The sequence below is a fragment of the Morus notabilis genome, unplaced genomic scaffold (genome assembly GCF_000414095.1).
Source record: "Morus notabilis unplaced genomic scaffold, ASM41409v2 Scaffold340, whole genome shotgun sequence".
Classification (NCBI taxonomy): Eukaryota; Viridiplantae; Streptophyta; class Magnoliopsida; order Rosales; family Moraceae; genus Morus; species Morus notabilis.
The window spans coordinates 138,378-158,718 of record NW_010361284.1 but is presented as its reverse complement, the minus strand read 5'-3'; the positions used below and the strand labels follow the sequence as shown (position 1 = coordinate 158,718).

General features: G+C 35.9%; 3 protein-coding genes across 3 annotated transcripts; all 3 read right to left on the bottom strand.

Annotated features, from left to right (window-relative positions):
• Positions 1–593: 593 nt before the first annotated feature.
• On the bottom strand, positions 594–2,804 carry LOC21388178. Its single transcript, XM_010099146.1, has one exon. It carries the CDS (start codon positions 2,802–2,804, stop codon positions 594–596), a length of 2,211 nt encoding a protein of 736 aa, XP_010097448.1.
• Positions 2,805–5,914: 3,110 nt separating this feature from the next.
• Positions 5,915–11,109, bottom strand: LOC21388177 (putative disease resistance protein RGA4). The gene is made up of 5 exons (XM_010099145.2): positions 11,106–11,109; positions 10,533–10,627; positions 10,148–10,276; positions 6,063–10,054; positions 5,915–5,964 (listed from the first exon to the last, which is right to left on the bottom strand). Exons 1-4 carry the CDS (start codon positions 11,107–11,109, stop codon positions 6,086–6,088), a joined length of 4,197 nt encoding a protein of 1,398 aa, XP_010097447.2. The 3' UTR covers positions 5,915–5,964; positions 6,063–6,085.
• A 4,829-nt stretch (positions 11,110–15,938) lies between these two features.
• LOC112091797 (cytochrome b5 domain-containing protein RLF) lies at positions 15,939–19,213 on the bottom strand. Its single transcript, XM_024166280.1, has 6 exons — positions 19,115–19,213; positions 17,736–17,811; positions 17,212–17,572; positions 16,552–16,686; positions 16,386–16,436; positions 15,939–16,267 (listed from the first exon to the last, which is right to left on the bottom strand). Exons 2-6 carry the CDS (start codon positions 17,766–17,768, stop codon positions 16,161–16,163), a joined length of 687 nt encoding a protein of 228 aa, XP_024022048.1. The 5' UTR covers positions 17,769–17,811; positions 19,115–19,213; the 3' UTR covers positions 15,939–16,160.
• Positions 19,214–20,341: the final 1,128 nt, after the last annotated feature.

Genomic DNA, 20,341 nt, shown 5'->3' with positions numbered 1-20,341 from the left:
TTAAGATGAAAAAGGCCAACATTATGCTTGTTATTAGAACATGAAGCAGATTGTCATATATAAAATTCAAGATTGAGCTCCATTTTCACTTTGGATAAATAGAATTTAAGCTTATATGAAATTTCAACTTGTGGTGATAAGTTGCGGAGTTTAATTAATTGCCTTGACAATTTGCCTTATGCAGCGGATTCCTCGACTGAAAGAGGACGTAGTCTCACATTGATGTGAACATTTAAAAATTATGTGTGCGATCTTGCTTGAGTTCTTTATTGCGATTTTAGTCCTCTCGATAACTAGAATTAGGGCGTCTAATTGTTAGCACTTACACGCAAACAAAGCCAAATCAATATACTACATTTCGTGAAAGAAATAAGAATAAAAGAGAGGACTTTAAAAGTAGGAAGAACGGACTTCATGCTGATATCTGTATACATATGAATGCTATTGGTAATTCACTTCACTACAAAAGAGTTGCCTCCTTTTGAAGTAAAGCTACATAGCCTACACATTTCTCTAACCCCAAGTTATATAAAACCTTTGACAAGTTCATGTGTTAGAGATCTTAATCTGTTTAACATGTCAACTCACACTAATTACTCTATGATTGTCTCCATTTTCGTTCCAGATTGCAGTTCCTGCTCGGCAAACTGCGATCCCAAGCCCAAGTGGTTCATCAGCAGCCATGTGAATGTCAAAAGCTCTCCTCCTTTGCTTAGTTGCTGCGCGTGCACAAAAGGCCTACAATTAATGGCTGCGTATGACATGAGTTCCACCCAAACTCTGCTCATTATCTCCCACTGCTCTGCCTCCTTCTGGAGCTGCTGTGCGAGGATACACGCGTCGAAGAGAACGGACTTGCTTCTGTTTCCCTTCACAGCAGAGGATCTGACTTTTGGTTTAGCTAAAGAAATCCTCTTGCAGGCTTGCGAATGGCACGATAGCTTGTGCTTCTTGAAGAACCTCTTGGCCTCGGCACGAGTGTCTTGGAAGACTACTCTCCAGTTTCCTAAAACCGGGGCCAACATTGCTGGCTTGGAAACTAGAAGATCGAACATGTAATCTGAAAGAATCTTGCTAGTTCTTTTAAAATCAACAACCTCGTTCGAACCATCACTTGATACATCTGCGCTGCAAAGAAGGCATGATTTACGAAGAAGTTGCGTAAGTTTGAGGACTTGATGAACACTTGATCCACAACTACGTTGACAAAGGAGGTTATAAATTGTTTTATCTTTCCCCGAATCGGCACTTGAATTGGCATGCTCATGGTAGCAGAGTTCTGTGGCTAAGTGCCAGAGAAGAAGGCTTTCCGCATATTGGAACTCTCCGACACTCCACTTAAGCTTGATATAGCTAGAAGTGCTCTGCGAGAGAGCCGAATGTCCTCTCTGCGAGCACGCCTCCATTGCATCTCTTGGATTGCTTGCATTCTTGGATTTGTTCTTCAGCTCATTTACAACAAACACTTTCAGATATTGTGGCACCCTCTCCGACGGTGAGAAATTGCGCAACATCATTTTGATCGTTTCAGTAACACCATAAACGCGACGGTAGCTATTCAACTCTCCGCGGAATGGGAAGTTTATGGCAGGTGGTAGGCAATAGCTTATCATGTTCTGTTGTGACACAGAGCCAGACCACCTTGATCTTTTCAAAATCCAAGCGGGAACATGTTTAATGATAGGACTATCCTTGAAGAACAAGAGGATCCAGTCCGAAAAGACAAGCTTAGCAATAGAGATGACGTCAAGGACAATGGCTCCCAGGAACAAGGCGTAAGTAACCACGACCTCGAACTTACCAAACCCGCTCTTGTCAACAAAAATAAAGAACAAAGACGCACCAAGAGTGGAAAAAAAGCTAATACAGCGTAAGACATACCCAAGTATGGTGTGTATCACAACGGACTTCGTGTGGAGAACTTGGTACATGAAGCTCAGCTCGTACTCCGCTAATCTAAAAGCGCGAATCGGGTTTTCTTGGAGAAAATAACTCCGACTCGAGTCTCGGTCTTTGGAGCTTAGAAGGAGGCCTACAATTAGTCCCTTGAAGCTTTCAAAGAGGGAATACGCCACTTCTAATTGCTTCATCTCATCTAATTTTTGCTGAACCGATCCTTCTAGCGCAGAACTGGGTTCGCTTAAAATATTTCCAACGCCTCCTCCTCCTCCTCGCCCTCGTCCTCCTCCTGACACGGTCGAAAACTGTGCGGACATCATCACAGAGTACTCTGCCACAGCCTCTTCATAGTCGGGCCCAGGGTTGGGATCTGGCAAAGCAGTTTCTCCAAAGCTGTCCAAGCTCGCAAGACGGAGAGCCCAAGTTCTCTCTGCAAACTTAATGCTTCCTCCAATAAACACAAGGACAGAAGGAAACCACAGCTTGTTATGAGTAAGTGTCAGATACAAGCTATAAAGAGCAGAGAAAACTTGTAAAAAGAATCCGAACAAATGCCTGAGCCACAACTCATTGTCTTCAAGAGACAGAGAAGTGATGCCGTCGGGACCGCCGAGATGCATCAAGAGAAATGAGGCCCACAAGGCGAAAAGGTCGTCGTTGTTTTCGGGGTCATTCGGGTCGCCGAGGCTCTTGGTGATGAGTCCGATGGCGACAGCAGCGATCCAGTCCGCGAGCAAGTATGTGGCCCACACAGACTTGAAGAGCAGACCGCTTGTCGACCGCTGTCGAAAGGGTGCCAACAACAGAAGGAAAGCCTGAAGTGAGAGGCTGGTGATGATGCACACACGCAGATCCCAAGCATCCCATAGCTTCTTGACCTTTTTTGGGATGATGGGTAGTTTCATGTTCAGACCAAATCCCAGTTAATCATATAGACAGACACGAAAGAGAATGAGGGTGAGGAGGAAAGAGGAAACGAGAGAGAGAGAGAGAGAGAGAGAGAGAGAGAGAGAGAGGGAGGGTGAGTGAGAGAGAGAGGGAGGGAGAGAGAGAGAGAGAGAGTTTCAAGGTGAATTCATAAGATAAGATAACAAAACTTGCATATATAAGAAGACAAAATTAATAAGTAAAGAAGAATTACTATATTTTAGTAGTGCATTTCATTCATTCTTGACTGGTGCTTGACTTGTATTGCAACATTAGCTTCAATTGATAAATACATGTCTTTCTGCGAAGGCCCTACAAGCGAACAAGTTGAAGCCAAAAGGAAGAAGGAAAAAAAAAAAAAGTAATAGCTGTGGAAAATAAAAATATAAGAAATATTAAAGCTTTTCTCTGCACTTTTCTTTTTCTCGGTTCTTGCAAGGTTCAATCCGTCTTTTTCTACGAGAATTGAGTAATAATTTATACTACCAGTGAAGGAGTAATTCCAAGTAAAACTTGCAGCTTTCCTATTAGATGAAAACGACTTACCGTTTTGCAAGAGTAAGAGTTAGTGAACAGCCAATCCCAGATGCACACGTGTATGGCTTTGATGAGTCGGTGCAGGCCACTTGTACTTCTAATATATATATTCTTCGAGACTATTCGGTTCACTTCTGAGAGAAAGTTGAAAGCAATTTGTAGAGAGAGAAAGAGAGGATTTGGGTGTTTTGGGTATTGAGAGAAAATTAGAGATTTTCTAGGGTTTTTTAGTTTCTTCTTTGGAACGTTCTTGGGATCCTTGTTCTTGTAATTGGTTCTTTCGGACAGATTGTTAGTCTCTCTAAGATTGTGAGTTGTGAGGGTGTAATATTTGATCTAATAGTGGAAGAGCTTCTTGTGAGAGAGCTCAACGGGGACGTAAGATAAATCATTTTGCCTGAATCTCGATAAAACTCGTGTGTTGATTGTTCATCTTTCCTTCCGATTTTAGAGTCTTGTATTGGCTTCAATCCAACAACCAGTAGTGTTGGCATAGTAGCGAAAGACAACTATAAGGACTTTCTCATATTTAGCTTTCAGGAATTGATTCTCATTATCTGGAGTTAGATTGAACTTAACCTCTTTCAGCCTAGCAAGCATGGACTAGTTCCTTTATTTTTAGTTTGTAGTTCCAATAGATTATCAAGTGATTATTGGACTGGAGCCTCAGAGGCACCACCGATCTTCATCTTTTATTTAAAAAATAAAAAGTATCAAGTGATATAATGAAGGTAAATATAGTCAAATTTATAAAATATTAGAAGAATAGTAAAATTTAATATCATCAAAATAATGATTATATCATTATATAATACAAAATGCGACACAAAATATGTATATTTTTCTTACCGTTCTTTAAAATTTTATTCTTTATTCAAATTCGACCGTTGTAAAAACCTTTTGGTTCTTCCACTAAAATATTTTTTCTCACATGTGCCATGACTTACTCTTTTTTTTTTTTTTTCTTTTTTCTATTCCACTCAAATACTCGTTTCTATGTACCTAAGTAATTTTTCTCTCTAATACGCATGCACTAATATCTCTTGTTTTTAGTAGTATTTGTGAAATTTGTTCTACTTAAAAACATTTATTTCAATGTACATTCGTTTAATATCTAAGTTATTTCATCTCTTTGTCTTAAAAAAAAAAAAAAAAAAAAAAAAAAAAAAAAAAAAAAAACATGCCACCATTTGTTTCTTTTTCTTCACTACCATTTTATTTCTTTTGTTTTGAATATCCTGTCACTTTATTTATCTACAGTTATTTTCATTTATATTTATCACAAGCTTTACTTTCTCCAAAAGATTTGAGTTTCATTGCTTCAATAACTTACATTTGACGGATTGATCCATATATAAATTTTATTTATTTACTTTTCTTATGATTAATTTTATGCAAACTTGTCTGATGAATATTCAATGTTTTATTTTTTAAATTTTACTTTCTTATTAATTAATTAGATAGCTTTACTAAACTCTTAAAACTAATAAATCAACAAGAACAACTGAATTTTTCTCTTTAAAAAAAATTATCATCTATGCATATAACAACTATTCAACAAACTGAATCCGCACGTATTGTGCACGTGCTCAAACTAGTTTCACCGAAAGAAGGCAAAGCAAATTACAAGGTTCAAAATACAGCTAGAAGTCGGGGTAAATGCAAATACAAATGACAAAGATAATCTAACATGTGCCTAGATCACGAAACAAAACAATTACTGAAATCTCAAAAATATTGTCCTAGATTCACATCTGCATGAAACTCCACAAGATCTAATCCTCTTGTAAAGAAACGAAGAGGATGCCTGGTTAAAAATCTTGCTAGGAAAAACCCAGTGAGAAAAAAACTAGACAAGGAAAAAAGAGTGCATGATCTTCGAGAGAATCCGACTGCGAGCAATTCGTGATGACCAAACAAACACATACTTCCAAAGGACCCTGCTTGTTCTTTGAAACAGAGAGGACCACCTAACGAGCAGAACGTACACGAAAATTGCAGCAACTCACATCCTGGTTTGAGATCAAACAAAGGGTTATCAACATAAATGCAACTTATAAATAACCAAGGCTCCAAATGTAACCTTGTGAAAAATCAATCACATTATTATAATTATTATTGATTTTTCATGATTCATGTAGAGTCCAAAAGTAGTAATGTAGTGAAAGTCTTGAAGAAGAAACAAGAATTACAAGTCACAAAGCCAAAAGGCTCATAAAAAAAATGTTGAAGAGACTCATGCTTAGGACAAAACTCTTTTTTCCCATTCTATTTTCTCTTTCTGAAGAAAAGAAATGCTAACTTAATTATAACTGATATTAAAGGGGTGATCGAGATTGTTGGATGGAGCTGCAAAATATATAAAAATAAAAATAAAATAAAAGAATCACTTTTAACAAAAGATTGACAGTTATTTTTGTTTTTCCTGAACAAAAGTTAACAATTGAGCCAGGATAATAACAATCATAGAGACATATCGCTAGGAAAATGATGGAATTGCTGTAAAATGAAAACAAAGCATGAGTTATGCGAAAGAGAATGGTTACCTTCAGGACCTTCATTAAATCTTTTATTCAGGGCCCGAGTAAATTAAATTTAAGACTGCAAAGCACACAAATTGTTCAAACGTTGGCAAAGGGGATGACAGAGTTAATTAGCACTTCATAAATAAAAGAAAAAGAAAAGAAGAGCAGCAATACCTAAAGAAGCTGCGGATTCTGAATTATTGCCTGTATAAGCGATCCTCAAGCATGCGTTCGATGTGAGAAATCCGAGGGCATTCCTCAATCTCCACCTTCTGTAAGGAGGTGATGAGGCTAATTCTATCACGAGGTATCGTCAAATTGGGGCACAGCCTCAGTGAAAGTATCCTGAGTGATCTGATTTTGCTGAGCCAACTTATCTCCTCCAAACTATCACAACGCCAAACATGGAGTTCTTGCAGGTTGGTTACTTGCTCAAGCCCTTCAAGGAGAGTCTTTATATCTTGAAGATGATCGAGTGTTACAGAACGGAGGCTTGAAAGGGACTGCCACATTTTCGGACCGCCATTGGGCATGTTGATGAGGCATAGAGTCCTCAATTTGGAGAGAGGGACTGAGGGAGGGACGGTTGTTGAGGAAGTAGATGATGATGCTTCAGATGTTGTGCTTGGAATTCGACGTGCTGCAATAGTCTCTTGGAAAGGCTCCCCTCTGGTATTTTTCAGCACTAATAGTTCTTCTAAACATGGGAACAGTGGCATGGAAATTAGACTGGGACAATCCTTGATGATCAGCTTAGACAGACGTGAAAATGTCGTTTTTTCATCACCAGCTGCACGTTTCCACCACCGCGCTAATTTTGGCAAATTCGTAAGTTGCAGCTCTTTGAGGGATTGAAAGAATGCTCCTGATTCATTCTTGTCAGAAATGTACTCTAGCTCCGGCAACTCATCCACCAACAGCACTTCAAGACGAGGTAAGCGATGTAGTGGCGGTAGGCATTGACATTTTCTGCATCTGGATAAAGAAAATTTCACAAGATTTTCATGTTGAGGAAGCCAACTGGAAAACCTAACCCCTCCATAAGCAGATAAAGACAATTCTCTGAGATTTGGATGCGGCTGAAGATCTTCCAGTAACTTTTCATAATCAGATTCTACATTAACAGCATCAATATCCCAAATTAAGATCAAGGATAGAAGATACTGCTTTTCTTTCAACCTTGCTCTTGTTGTCTCATCACCTCCCAAGCAGCTCAAGTTTTTAATTTTGAGCTTGCCTCTCAATTCATTGAGTTCCGCAAGTTCATCAAGCTTAGCACTCTGATTGGAGGCAGAGCAAATGCCCTTGCTCAATACGAATTCCGATAATGTCTGGAGATTAGAAAGTTGACTGAGTCGTTGTGGCATATGGGTCAAGCAATAACAGGACTCGTTTTCGAGATTTCTCAAATTGACTAACTTTCTAATGGCTCCTGGCAACTTCTGAAGATTACTGCAATGATTGAGTTTCAAAGTTTGCAAATGGTGCAGCTTACCGATAGAATTTGGCAATGCCTTGATATTCAAATTCTGAGAAAGATCGAGATACCTCAGATGCTTCAAATCACCAATAGAATCCGACACGACCTTGATCCCTGAATTATGCAAATCCAACATGCGTAAGTACTTAAATTTTGTAACTTCTTCACAAACCGACTCACTTGATCTCCCTTCAACTTCCTGTCGTAATTGCGTAGGCAAAATCAAGCTTTGGATCCTTTTTGATTGAGCCAACAAACGAATATGCCAGGATGAATCTAAATGAAAATCAAATGATACATGACGAGATTTTGCACCATTAATTCCCCCCTTTATACCAATAGTTGCACATACATTCTGAGCTACTGACCTGGCAAGATCACACATGGAATTTTGCATTTTGCATTTTGTTATACGGCCCTGCTCATCTCGCATAGTTTCTTGAAAGAATGATCTTCGAAGTAAATCAACAAAATACCCATAACCCACGTCCTCGAGATTTAAATCTGGATTCGGCTTTATTATAAAACCCAGTGACATCCACAAGTTTACGAGTGTTTGCACGTCGATTTCATAATCTTTAGGAAATAGACCACAATAAAAAAAACACGCCTTCAGAAAGTATGGGAGGTCATCATAACTCAACATAAGAGATGCTAGCATATCTGCTCCAGTATTTAATATCTTTGGGAGTTCCTTCTCGTAGAATGACTGCCACTCTGTTTCCGAATTTTTAAAATACAATCTCCCTCCTATTGTCTTTATGGCAAGAGGCATTCCACCACAGTTTGCTACAATATCCTTTCCAATCTTTATAATGTTGGAGTTAGTTGGTTGCTGTCCTTTCTCAAAGGCTGTTTTCACGAATAAAGACCAAGAACTGGCCTCGTCTAGAGATTTCAACCGATGCGTATGCTTTTCGCTTGCCAGATTTACTACAACATTTTCATTACGTGTAGTTACAATTACTCTGCTTCCATTTGCACCGGAAGATAAAAAGGATAATAAACGCGACCACTTTTCATGATCCTCATTCCACGCATCATCAAGTATGAGGAGATACCTCTTTCCAAGTATTTCTTGATGAATATCACGTGCTAATTCTTCCAATTCCGGGTAACCTGGGTCTTTACTTGTCACTGATACAATAATATTCATCATAATCTTTTTCAAGTCAAAGTCCTCAGTGACACACACCCAGATGCTTAAATCAAAATGGTCTTGGACCCGGGAGTCATTGAAAATGAGCTGTGCGAGGGCTGTTTTCCCTAATCCTGCAGCGCCAACTATGGCAATGACCATTAGTTCATTCTCTTCAGAACTGTGTGCCAACAACTGTTCCATGATTGCTTCCTTGTCAGCGTCCCTCCCAATAATCTCTTCCTGAGGTACAAAAGAGTGAGTCTCCCTCATTCCACTCGCTACTTTAGTCTGTTTATTGTCACTTTCTTCGTCGTACTTTCTCCTTACTCGAGCAATTTCCTCCTTAGCATCAAAACTCTGCCACTCATCAACACCTTTTAAACGCAGTGATGACCCAACACACCATATGACAAGAGGAACTCCCTCGCATTTTGCTGCAATTTGTCTCCCTATTTCCTCGAATGCTTGGACCTCCTCCTCTCCATCATTTGTATGAAAAGCTGCTCTTTTTAGTAGAAGCCGAGAGTCTGCATTGTTCAAACGACCCAAGTGATAGGATTGAGCAACTGTGCGCGCGATGTTAGCAACCTTTTCACTGCGGGTAGTCACTAACACCGTGCTACCCTCTGCACCACCCACTAACAGGTTTCTTAAGCTCAGCCAACTTTCCCGACTTATATCCCTCACATCATCTAGCACAACGAAGAATCTCTTTCCATTTATTGTTTTCCGGAGTTCCTTTTGCAATTGATCCATCTGAAGATAATCAAGGCGCTCACGTTCTACAGAACCCATAAGACCCAAGACGATAAATCTAACATCAAATCGATCTTCAACGCAAACCCACATCCTCAGATCAAAACATTCTCTGACCACCGGTTCCTGGTAAACAAGCCTAGCAAGGGTTGTTTTTCCTATTCCTTTAAAGCCAACGACAGGAACGACCCTAGGATTCTGTTCAGTTGATTCAATATCTGCAGCTTCGAGAACAAGTTTCATGATTTGCCCTTTGTCCAAATCCCTCCCAATGATGTTTTCATCCTTTACATGTGGATATGACGGTAGCTGCTTTCCGGCCTCTGCAAACAGGTATGCGGCCCTTATCACATCCGCATGAACTCGAATATTTGTGAGCGCCACACTTCGTTGAAGAGCTTTCCTGAGTTTCTTCGTTGCGTAACCCATGTTGTGCCGAAAAACAATTGGGTTTGAGGAGGCAAGTGAGAAGAAACTGCCTACCTTTGTGGCTATGTTAATATTTTTGTTTGGAGACGCGACTCTTCTTCTTCGACGTCCAGAAGAAACCACTGCTAAGCAATCGTCCAGAAAGTCATAAGCTTCATAAACTGCATCTTCAACCCGCTCCAGATTCATATACGGCTGCTGCTGTACTCTCTGTAAAACAAATATTAGATCTGAGATGATGCTTTCTAGTTTCAGACAGTCATCTAAAGCTCTCTCCTTCATGGCTTCAGATCCCACCAACTCAGACATCTGCTTCAAAACGATGATCATGCTCGGTATGTCCGCCGCCATTGAAAGTAACTAAAGCGTAAGAAAAACTGAAATCAACTACTGCTCAACCTCAAGCTCAAGCTCCAGCAAAAAGAAACTCACAATTAATTTATTCGAGCGTACGGGTTTTGGTCTGTGCTTCACCGTGAGTTGGAATGGACTCCAGCAAGTAGAGTCCAGCACTAATCCTTGTTCAAGAGTTGGGAAAAAAATGGCACTGAATCCAACTTTGAGCAATCCTCGATCACTAATCTAGCAAGACAAGGAAATGAAGGCAAATTTTCAGAATTGACTTGAATGTTAGGTTAGGCATTATCGTGAGCCATTACAAAAGCAAAGGAAAGTCTTTTTGAGAAAATTACGAATTCTCATTGAACGAAGAAATGACCAAGAGAACAGTACATACACCAACCTCCAGCTCGGCAAAGGAAAGAAAAGATAAAAAACAAAATCTTATAGCTATTTACAAGACTACTCTTTATATACAAAATCTCTATTTCTGTAATACCAGAGTTCTTGCAGAGATGGAAAGAATGTAGTCAATGATGAAACGGGTTCGTTCTCGACGTATCTCAGATCGGTGATCTCGTCCAATATCAACACCTTAAGCTTAAGGCACTGACTGTATTCAGAGTGCAACAATCAAAGGATGTGATTCGCAACAACGGAGAGATTCAGTTCCGCCATAATTGAAACTGTGAAAGAAAGCAAGCAGAGAGAAGAGGTAGTGTTAAGAAGACATTGATCCAACACATTTAAAATTTTAATTTCTTCTTTATATATGTATTTTTTTCAATAATCTCTTCTTTATATATGTATTCACCGAGCTCTCTCTTAAACTAAAGTTTTTAATAGTCGGTATATCTAAGCATCATACTCTAAACAGGAGTCAACTTAAATATGAAAAAGAGTCCACCAAATGCTATACCATCCGCATCTACACCAACACCAACTACGAAAATACCAACTCTCTATGAGAGGCAACGTGCGAACTGTAATTGAGTATGATCATTTGATCTATATAAACTATCGATTATGATATCACTTATTAAGAAGATTCTATATGTAAAACTGACCTAACACATTTTAAGAACTTAACTTAACCTAAAAAATTAATTTATTAAATTTAAAATTTTTGTATGTATATAAATCACTTTATATCTTTATTCACTTTCGTGTGAAACAATAAACACATATATTTTTCTAAACAGGTAGCAATGAAAGATAATATAGGTCCGTTTAGTTCGTTGATTCGAGTTTTTAATTTGAGTTGAGATGTAATTTTATGTGAGAGTTTTTTATTGTAGTAAAAAAGTTAGAAGTGATTGTTTGTAAGAGTTTTTTACAGTAATAAAACTCGAATTGTAAACTCGAATCAGCAAAATAAACGGAGCCAGAAAAGAAAAGCATTTGTTTTACGAATATAACGTCTTATTGTTCACATTATGTTGTGATTAGATCATTTTAATGCAAAGCTAACGTCAACTATTATAATATTTATTAAATTTAACATGAAAAAATATAGCATTATATTGGAAATCATATTTTCACTTAAATACTATAAATTTGATGTTGACATATCAATAGCCTTCTCGCCAGTTGTTTCTCTTTTTCTTTTTGAAATCTTTTCGAGCAAAAAGATTCTAACTTCTACTTCTTTTTTTTTTTTCTTTTTTTTTCCTTTTTGTCCCATCACCGTTCAATGAGACCCAAATGAGAAAGGTTCTCTTTATTTTGTTGATTTAAGTTTAAAATTTAAATTTTATTATAGTAAGAAGTTCTCATAAATAATTACATTTAATTTTTTTATTACAGTTAAAAATTCTCACATAAAATCACATCTCAACTCGAATCAGCGAACTAAACGAGCCCAAAATATCTTGTGTTTTGCTGGCCAGCTATATTTTCTAATTTTTTCTTTTTTCTTCTTGGCATTTTTTCAACAAAAAATATCATTCGTTTCACAGTTGGATGCTTTATGATATGTTAACTTGATGCTAGCTTTTAACTTTCATTTTTTTTTTTTCTATTACTCTTTTTTTTTTCCTTCATTCAATGGGACGATCGAGAATAGGATTTTCATTTATTTTTCCCTTTCATTACTAAAATATTGAGGTTGTTGTATGTCTTAACAACAGATTTTTTTTTAATCGGTCGATGAAAATGATCTTGTGATTGAAATGGAATCAAGGAAAATGGCTCCAATGAGCAATGCATAGGATCGTTTAGTTCGTTTATTTGAGTTTTTAATTTGAGTTGAGATGTAATTTTATTTGAAAATTTTATATTATAATACAAAATTTAAATGTAACTGTTTCTAAAAGCTTTTTACAATAACAAAACTCAAATTTTAAACTCAAATCAGTGAAATAAACATATTCTAAGTCAGGATGATTTCAATTCTACCGATTCCCGGCTTTTCAACACGGACGCACCCAATAGGAATGAGAAACTAATTTTGTTTGGTTGGGGGATTCGTCTCTTGATTCGAATCATGATTCATGATTCGCTACAGTATTTTCTCTCATAAAAAACACACGTAAATTAAAAATAATTCTAATCCATGAACCAAACGTCTTATAAAACTTGCGAAAGATGTTCCCTGTTCTATTGCGAACCACAACCGCCTTGGTGTGAAGAACTTGGAACATGAAGCTAAGCTCGTATTCTATCAATCTAAAGGCAGCTTATAGCCCGTTTGTTTCATGTATTCATCCCTGATTTTGAATCGTGATTCATGATTCTTTATAGTATTTTTTTTCATAAAAAATACGCGTAAAATAAAAATAATTTTAAATCATAATTCTGAATACACGAACCAAACGAACACTAATGGTCAATTTTCAAGAACAATTTCCTGCTCGATTCTCGGTCTTTTGTGGTAAAAAAGAAGCCGACAATCAGTCCTTTAAATCTATTGAAGAGCTTGTAAGCAACATGCAGTAGCTTGACCACATTCGACGGAATTTCAAATGACACCACTAATAATACTTTTTGTCAGCAAAACGGAATTTCAAATGACACCACTAATAATACTTTTTTGCTGAGTTAAACAGAGAGAAGAAAAAATAATATGGATTGAATTATTTATGACCCCATTACTTTTAGAACTATTCCTAAAGTGAGTATGCAGTGGGAGGGTCCATTCACACCACTATCAGGTCTCCCATTCTTTAACATATATATATATATTTATATAGACAAATTTTTAATAATTATTTTTCATCAATTTTAAATATAAAAATTTAATGATATAATGTAATAAAAATATAATTTTTAATTAATTATTCAGTTTATTACTATCATCATTTTAATTATTTAATATATGTATATATGTATATGTGTATATCTTGTTGGCTGAATTATTGGCAAGTGAAATAAAAACGAAAAGGCTTTATGAGATAAAGTAGACAGGATCCCACCAAAAAGCTCGGCACTGCTGGCTGTCTCCAAATTAAGCTTCCGTTAATTTCACTCATTTGAGTTTAGAATTTAAATTTTATTATAGTAAAAAATTTTCAGAAATAATCACATTAAACTTTTTTATTACAATAAAAAATTTTCACATAAAATAATCTCAACTCAAATTACAAATTCAAATTAACAAAATGAACAGACCTTAAATTAGCAATATGTTGTCAGTGTTAAATGTCAATCAACGTTTTTTCCATTTTCGTCTTTTTGAGAAGGAATTTGTTTCTTTCTAATATACGTGTCTCCTGCCGGAAAGTTTTTAATTTGTTAATTTAATTTTTAATTTAAATTAAAATGTAATTTTATGTTAAAAAAAAAATTTATTATAATAAAAAAAATTAAATGTAAAAATTTTTAAAATTTGTTACTGTAATAAAATTTAAATTGATAAAATAAATATAGAACTTTTATGTTTTAAGCTTCACATTTGATATTTTTGGTTCAAATTCTTGTAATTGAACCCACTTTTTGTTGAATATGAATCGATCAAGTTCAACTATCTCCAACTCCTACTTTATTGACTATAGTAATAAGCAAAACATTGTTATCATTTTCTGATTCATGGAAAACAGGATCAATGGAGAATATTTATAAAATGATGTACCATAATATAATTTATTAGACATCATTTAGTACACTAAAATAAAATTATTGAGGAAATCTCAATATAAATAAAATTGCTCTCAATATAAAGTTTATTGTACAATCAGTAAAAATCTTACGCTGCCTGATACTTGAATGTAAAAAATTCGAACATCTATAAGTAAATGTTGTGTAAGCAAACACAATGTGCAAAGCAACATAATCTATGATAGCCTAGTTCTTTCCATCAAGAATTCAGCATATACCCAAGCATGATATTTATCAGATAACATTTTGGATCACAATACTTAAATGGTATTTATTGGATAGAAGGAACAAAAATGCTACTACTATAATACCAAAATCTAAAGACTAGAATATTTATGTCAATAGAAAAAGGATACTTACAAAGCTGTACAATTATTTCCCACAGCCTTTGTAAACATATCAACACCTGAAAAATAAAAAAAAAAAAAAAATAAAATAAAATAAAATAAAATAAAGACTTTAAGATTTATGTATTGTACTGTCGTTTTTGTTGACCTTTTTCAACCCGTCGTGGTTTTCTTCTTGATACCACTTTCTTAGTGGTTGTCGTTCCACGCTGCCATATTGTCGTTTGATGCCTTTTAATTTTTCACCTTTTTTTCATTTGCTGTCTTTTCAGAATTTTACTTCCTTATTGTTCCTTATCATTTTCTCAACTATTTGATGCCCTTTTGAATTTTTGTCGTCTTTCACTCTTCTAGTAGTTTTCTCAATTTTTTTTCTTTTCATGTTTTGTCGTTTGATTTTTTCCCCCAAAGTTTATGTTAAATTCCTTGTCGCCGTTCTTTTTTTTAGAAGATTGATGAACTCATGCGTTATTCTAAGATTTTTACCCTTCACTCTTTTATTGATATATTTTTTTTAACTAAAGGATATTAATTAAGTGTAAAAGTTAAAAATAAAAAACTTGGGGTATTTGTCTCCTACTTCTCCCTTTTTTTCTTTTTTTTTTTAAACGTTCACCTTTTGATCGATTTCTAGTTGTCGTCCTTTCAAATTGTTGACGATTTCCTAGTTGTTGTTTTTAAGTACTGTCGTTTCAAGGGTCCCTTTTATAGTTGTTTAACTTTTGGGTCTTTTTTCCCTCATTTTGATTAATTTGTTGTCGTTTCTTGTTGTGGTTTTCTATGTCTCTTATAGTTCTCATGGTTTGTCCTTTTAACCTTCTTGATGTTTCAGTTTCTTGTCGTTTTTCAATTTCCTCGGAACATCTGTGCTGCTTTTTCAGCTTCTTATCTTGTCGTTTATGGTATTTTTTGTTACGAATTGTTATCGCTTCTGAAGTCATGGTTTGTCCTTTTAACCTTCTTGATGTTTCAGTTTCTTGTCGTTTTTCAATTTCCTCGGAACATCTGTGCTGCTTTTTCAACTTCTTATCTTGTCGTTTATGGTATTTTTTGTTACGAATTGTTATCGCTTCTGAAGTTATTGTCGTTTTCACGGTTAAGTTACTCATTCTTTTTTTATTGGCTGTCGTTTTCACGGTTAAGTTACTCATTCTTTTCTTATTGGCTGTCGTTTTACTGTTGTCGTAGGTCCACCCTTCTTTCGTTTCTTTCTTTGTCGTTTGTTCTGTTGTTTAATTGGTTTCACTTCCTTAAACTGATATCAGGGGTTTTTGGTTCTACGATTAATTTTCCTTCCTATTTTTTATTCTTTTATTTATCTGCACTTCCCCTTTTTCCCTTAATTGATTAAATAAAAATAAATAAAGAATGGTCCTAATATATGAAATAAAACCCCTGCATCTTATGCAATATCAAATATTCTATAATTTTATAAGTAAATAAATTTGTTCAAAGTACGGAGTATATTGTACAATCAGTAAAAATCTTACACTGGCTATCCGAACGTAAAATTCGAGCATTTATAACTTATTGCTGTGCAAACAATCATACTCTAATGTGCAACATAATCTGTAATAGGCTCATTCATAACTATAAGAACAGCCAATAAATTCGTTTGAAGTATAGAGTAGGTATAACCTCTCAGCAAAAAAATCGGCGTCTGCATTTCTGAACCAATTAACGAGCTAGTGCTCCTTGTCATTGGGAGGTTGATGTCCTTCGCCGTCGTCCAAGATACCGACAAGGCACTTTTCCAGCAAGAATTCAGCATTTACCCAAGCATGGTATTTATCTGGTAAAATTTAGGATCACAACATTTCCTGGTAGTACTTTGATAAAAGGAACAAAAACGTGACAAATATAGTACCAGAATCCAAAGACTAGAATATTATGTCAATAGATAAGGATACTGAACAAAGCTGTACAGTCTTTTCCGACGGCCTTCATCAACATATCAACACCTGGAGAAGAGACATATGCTGATCATACTTTCTAATACTTTGTACATTGAACCATAAAGATTCGGATGTGGTAAAAATCTGAAATCTTTTTATCGGAATGAAATAGTATCCATACCTCCAGGGTGGAATCTCATGTATGGAGATAAATTGTATACCCGGCCTTTTAGAACGGTCCACATTGAACCTTCTTGTCGGTGTTGTTTGACTTCATTCATAGAAATCAGCCTTCTATTCGACTGTCCCTTTAAACCTGAACCACCATTAACAAAATCAAAGCTAATCTGAGTGAACATTGCAACAGACACAAAAGACATGAGAAGTCATTTTATAAACTTTGTATGTCATGTATCATAGGTCGTGCCCAATGAACTCAACTCTACTAAGCCTTCTAGCAAGAATGACCATCCTATCTCAACTTTGAAAAAAACACCAAGTCTCACATAAATGAGTTTTTAAGGGGTTGAGATTATAGAACAATTAGGTGGAAAAGTAATCTAGAAGTCGACTGATCTCATATACTACTAAAAGAATTTTCTTCAATTGACAATATCACTTTCTCTTGCATCGTTACCAACTGCCACAATATGTTGTGCTATTTGACTAAGAAATAGAAATACAAGAAAAAGGAAAAAGGAAGAAGTACTAAAATATCTGAAATCAGCAGGGGATAGTCAGTAGTCCACCACATAACAATGACCATAAAACATAGCGAGAGCGTACAGACATTACAAGAAATGCGACGCAATTTTCTCACAAAATTGTGTTGAGTAAGTACCTGCAAGATCAGGATGTGTTTGAGTGAGCCTAAGCCAGTCCATTTGGCTATAACCCTTCTCAAAAGGAACCTTGGCACGAGCCACAGGCTTCTTCAACTTCCCACTGTCTCCTGTCACTGGCTGTTTTGACGGTTTACTCGACTGTTTGGGAGATGAGGTATCAATAACATTAAAAGACGAGGAACCAACTGTGTCCTGCTTTTTGGATATGGTATTATTTGGCAAATTGCCTTTCCACAGAAAACTGCCATTCTGATTACTAGCACTGTCACTTGATACTTCACCTTTTATGCTAATACTGTCTATATCAGCTGCAAGTTTCGTCGTCTCAAAAACACCTTGGTCAACAGGTGAGTCAACCTAAGTATGAGCATAGATAATTCAAAGAAAATCAAGATGTATGAAAAGAACAAAGATCAAGCACATTAAAGAGAACAACACGCCAACAAGTTGAAACACCAGGAGCAATGAGCAGATACAAACTGTATAAACTTATTGACTCAAGTAGAAAAACAAAACTTGCCTTACAAAATGTGAAATCATTGTCACTATCCATGTTGAGTTGAATGGAGTGTAGAGATTACTTCAGGCAATATTTCCTGTCCAAATACTTAAGTATTAAAGGCCATTCCTCTTTGCAAATTACAATAATTTAAGACTAGAAAAGACCATGCTATGACCTTTCGTTACAGAGGCATCCATAAGACAAGTTCCGATATCAAAATAAGACAAAGTCTAGGAAAGTGCAAGGCTTGCAATGGGAATGAAGTCAATTTTGTGAACATTTGGTTCAGCGAACACAGTTTATTAATTTGTAGTATCACAAGTCACAACTTTGTTCCTGACCAAATATTCAAGGGCAGGCATCGATTATCTAATAGTATCAAAAAACTCATTAACACCCTTTCATCTCAAGAGGAGATGTTAACTTTGATATTCCATGGTGACGTTATATCCTACAATGTCTTGTTACAAGTTGCAAAATAAACTTTTATCTAAAGAATATACCACTCCTCTTATCTAACTAATAACACAGAACTGAATGTTACGCCAAAACTCATACCGTTGTATCGGTTTGACAATTCACAAGACACTCTCCTGATGCCAAATCAAAGACCAACACAATCGTTGAGGAAAACAATTGACTACTAAACCTAAGCTGCCTATACCTCCAAAAAAGACAAAGTTTGCTTCTGCATCCAAATTTTCAGTTTCCGGCCATTTCCAAGTGAACCACTAATAGTTGAGTATCAAGCAAATAACTCCGAAAACTTAAATCGAAACCGCAATCAGCAATCCATTCATGACATACATTCCCTCATTTTTTTATTATACTTCACTACTACAGTTTAACGTTCAAGCAACAATTTGTTTACCAAATCATCTCAAAATCATTTAAAAGCTCACCCATTAAAGATTTACCCACAAAACTATAAAGCATCATCCCACCATGGGTATGTAAGAAAACAAAACAAAACTGGAAAATATTAGCTAAACTTCTCATTACTTGGAACTGAAAATAATAAAAACCCCAAACCCAAGCTAATGGAAACTACCAAGAAAGCCCTAAACAACCTAAACGTAAAACCCAAAATTTTACCTTTCTTCTCTACTTCAATCTTCTCAGAAATCGGTATATAATCGGATAGCTTTCATCTTATCAAAGTAATAACTAAATCATAGACTTCTCAATGAATCGCACATATACTTATCAGAGCAAAACAACTAATTCAAGATTAAAAATTTCATAAATAAATAAAAAACAAATAATTTGGAAAAATGCAAACAATATTCCGTCTCTACCCGGGGACTTTCACCTGTTTGGCTAAGTTTGAGTGTTTCTAGGGAAACAAACAGAAAATGGAAATTAAAAAAAAAAGGAAATGGGAAAAAGAGACGTACGAGAATTGGAAAGTAAAGGAACTGCACGGTCCGCGATAGACGAGCCAAACGGATCAACGCCGAACTGCTCCCGCCTTTTATATAGTCAGCGTTTTGATCTTCGCGAGCATATCTTCTTCATTATATGATTTTGCAGATTTGTTTAAGTGATGTTTGGTAGAGAGATTCGTTCCCTGATTTGAATTATGATTCGTGATTTGTAACAATATTTTTTTTCACAAAAAATATACATAAATTAAAAATAATTCTAATCACATGATTTTAATTCATGTATCAAACCATTATATGATTTTGCAGATTTGTTTAAGTGATGTTTGGTAGAGAGATTCATTTCCTGATTTGAATTATGATTTGTGATTTGTAATAATATTTTTTTTTCACAAAAAATATACGTAAATTAAAAATAATTCTAATCACATGATTTTAATTCATGTATCAAATAGACTCTTAATTTTTCTTTCTTTCTTTTCTTTTCTTCCTAGAATATGTGCACTTCAGTTTAATCTAATTATTGTTTTTGTTTTTTATTTAATTTTTTCATGAGAGATAAATTGTCATTTTACATAAATACCCCTCACTATCATACCACATGCATTGCACATGACCTATTATGTTAAATCATCAACGGGTTTAGGATTAAGAGAATTTGGCTAAAATAACCGAGTAAAAAAAGTAAAATTAGGAAAATAATTTTTTAATTTTAATTGCCCAAACAATTTAAGATTCCGCATTAAAAAAATCCTCTCAGGTCTTCTCTGCGTGTTCAAAAAACTCTTCCACAGCAACCTAATAATGGCAATTCTCAACATCTCTTCCTCACCTGTCACAACCCCATTGGAGAGAGAGGGAGACATCACCAACAACAAAACTCCAAAACCCATTTCACCAGATGTCCCCACTTACCCTCTCGACACCCCACAATGCTCTTCAACACCTCCGGTCCTCCGTCACATCCAAATCCTCAAAAGGCCGAGACCCACCTCGAGAATCACGCCAAGAATGGCCTTGGCAACGACGCCGGCGAGGTTCGGGTTCAAAAACTTGATGGAGACGAGCATGGTGAACATTCAGAGGGCGGAGAGCAGGGCTCTGAACGTGCCATTGATCGCGCCGTTCACGATCGCGACGTTGAGGCTTGAGAAGGTCGAGAACGTGGCGATTCGGATCGAGCTGAGCAGTGGATCCGTGGGGTGGGGTGAAGTTCCGATTTTTTTTTTCGTTTTTCTT

Coding starts and splice junctions, on each gene's coding strand:
- LOC21388178 (XM_010099146.1), bottom strand. CDS start 2,804: ATGAAACTACCCATCATCCCAAAAAAGGTCAAGAAGCTATGGGATGCT.
- LOC21388177 (XM_010099145.2), bottom strand. Junction 10,277..10,532: donor CCATCTCTGCAAGAACTCTG/GTATTACAGAAA, acceptor TTGTCTTGCTAG/ATTAGTGATCGAGGATTGCT. Junction 10,055..10,147: donor TGAAGCACAGACCAAAACCC/GTACGCTCGAAT, acceptor CTTACGCTTTAG/TTACTTTCAATGGCGGCGGA.
- LOC112091797 (XM_024166280.1), bottom strand. CDS start 17,768: ATGGATAGTGACAATGATTTCACATTTTGTAAG. Junction 16,687..17,211: donor AACACATCCTGATCTTGCAG/GTACTTACTCAA, acceptor ATGGTGGTTCAG/GTTTAAAGGGACAGTCGAAT. Junction 16,437..16,551: donor CATGAGATTCCACCCTGGAG/GTATGGATACTA, acceptor TCTCTTCTCCAG/GTGTTGATATGTTGATGAAG.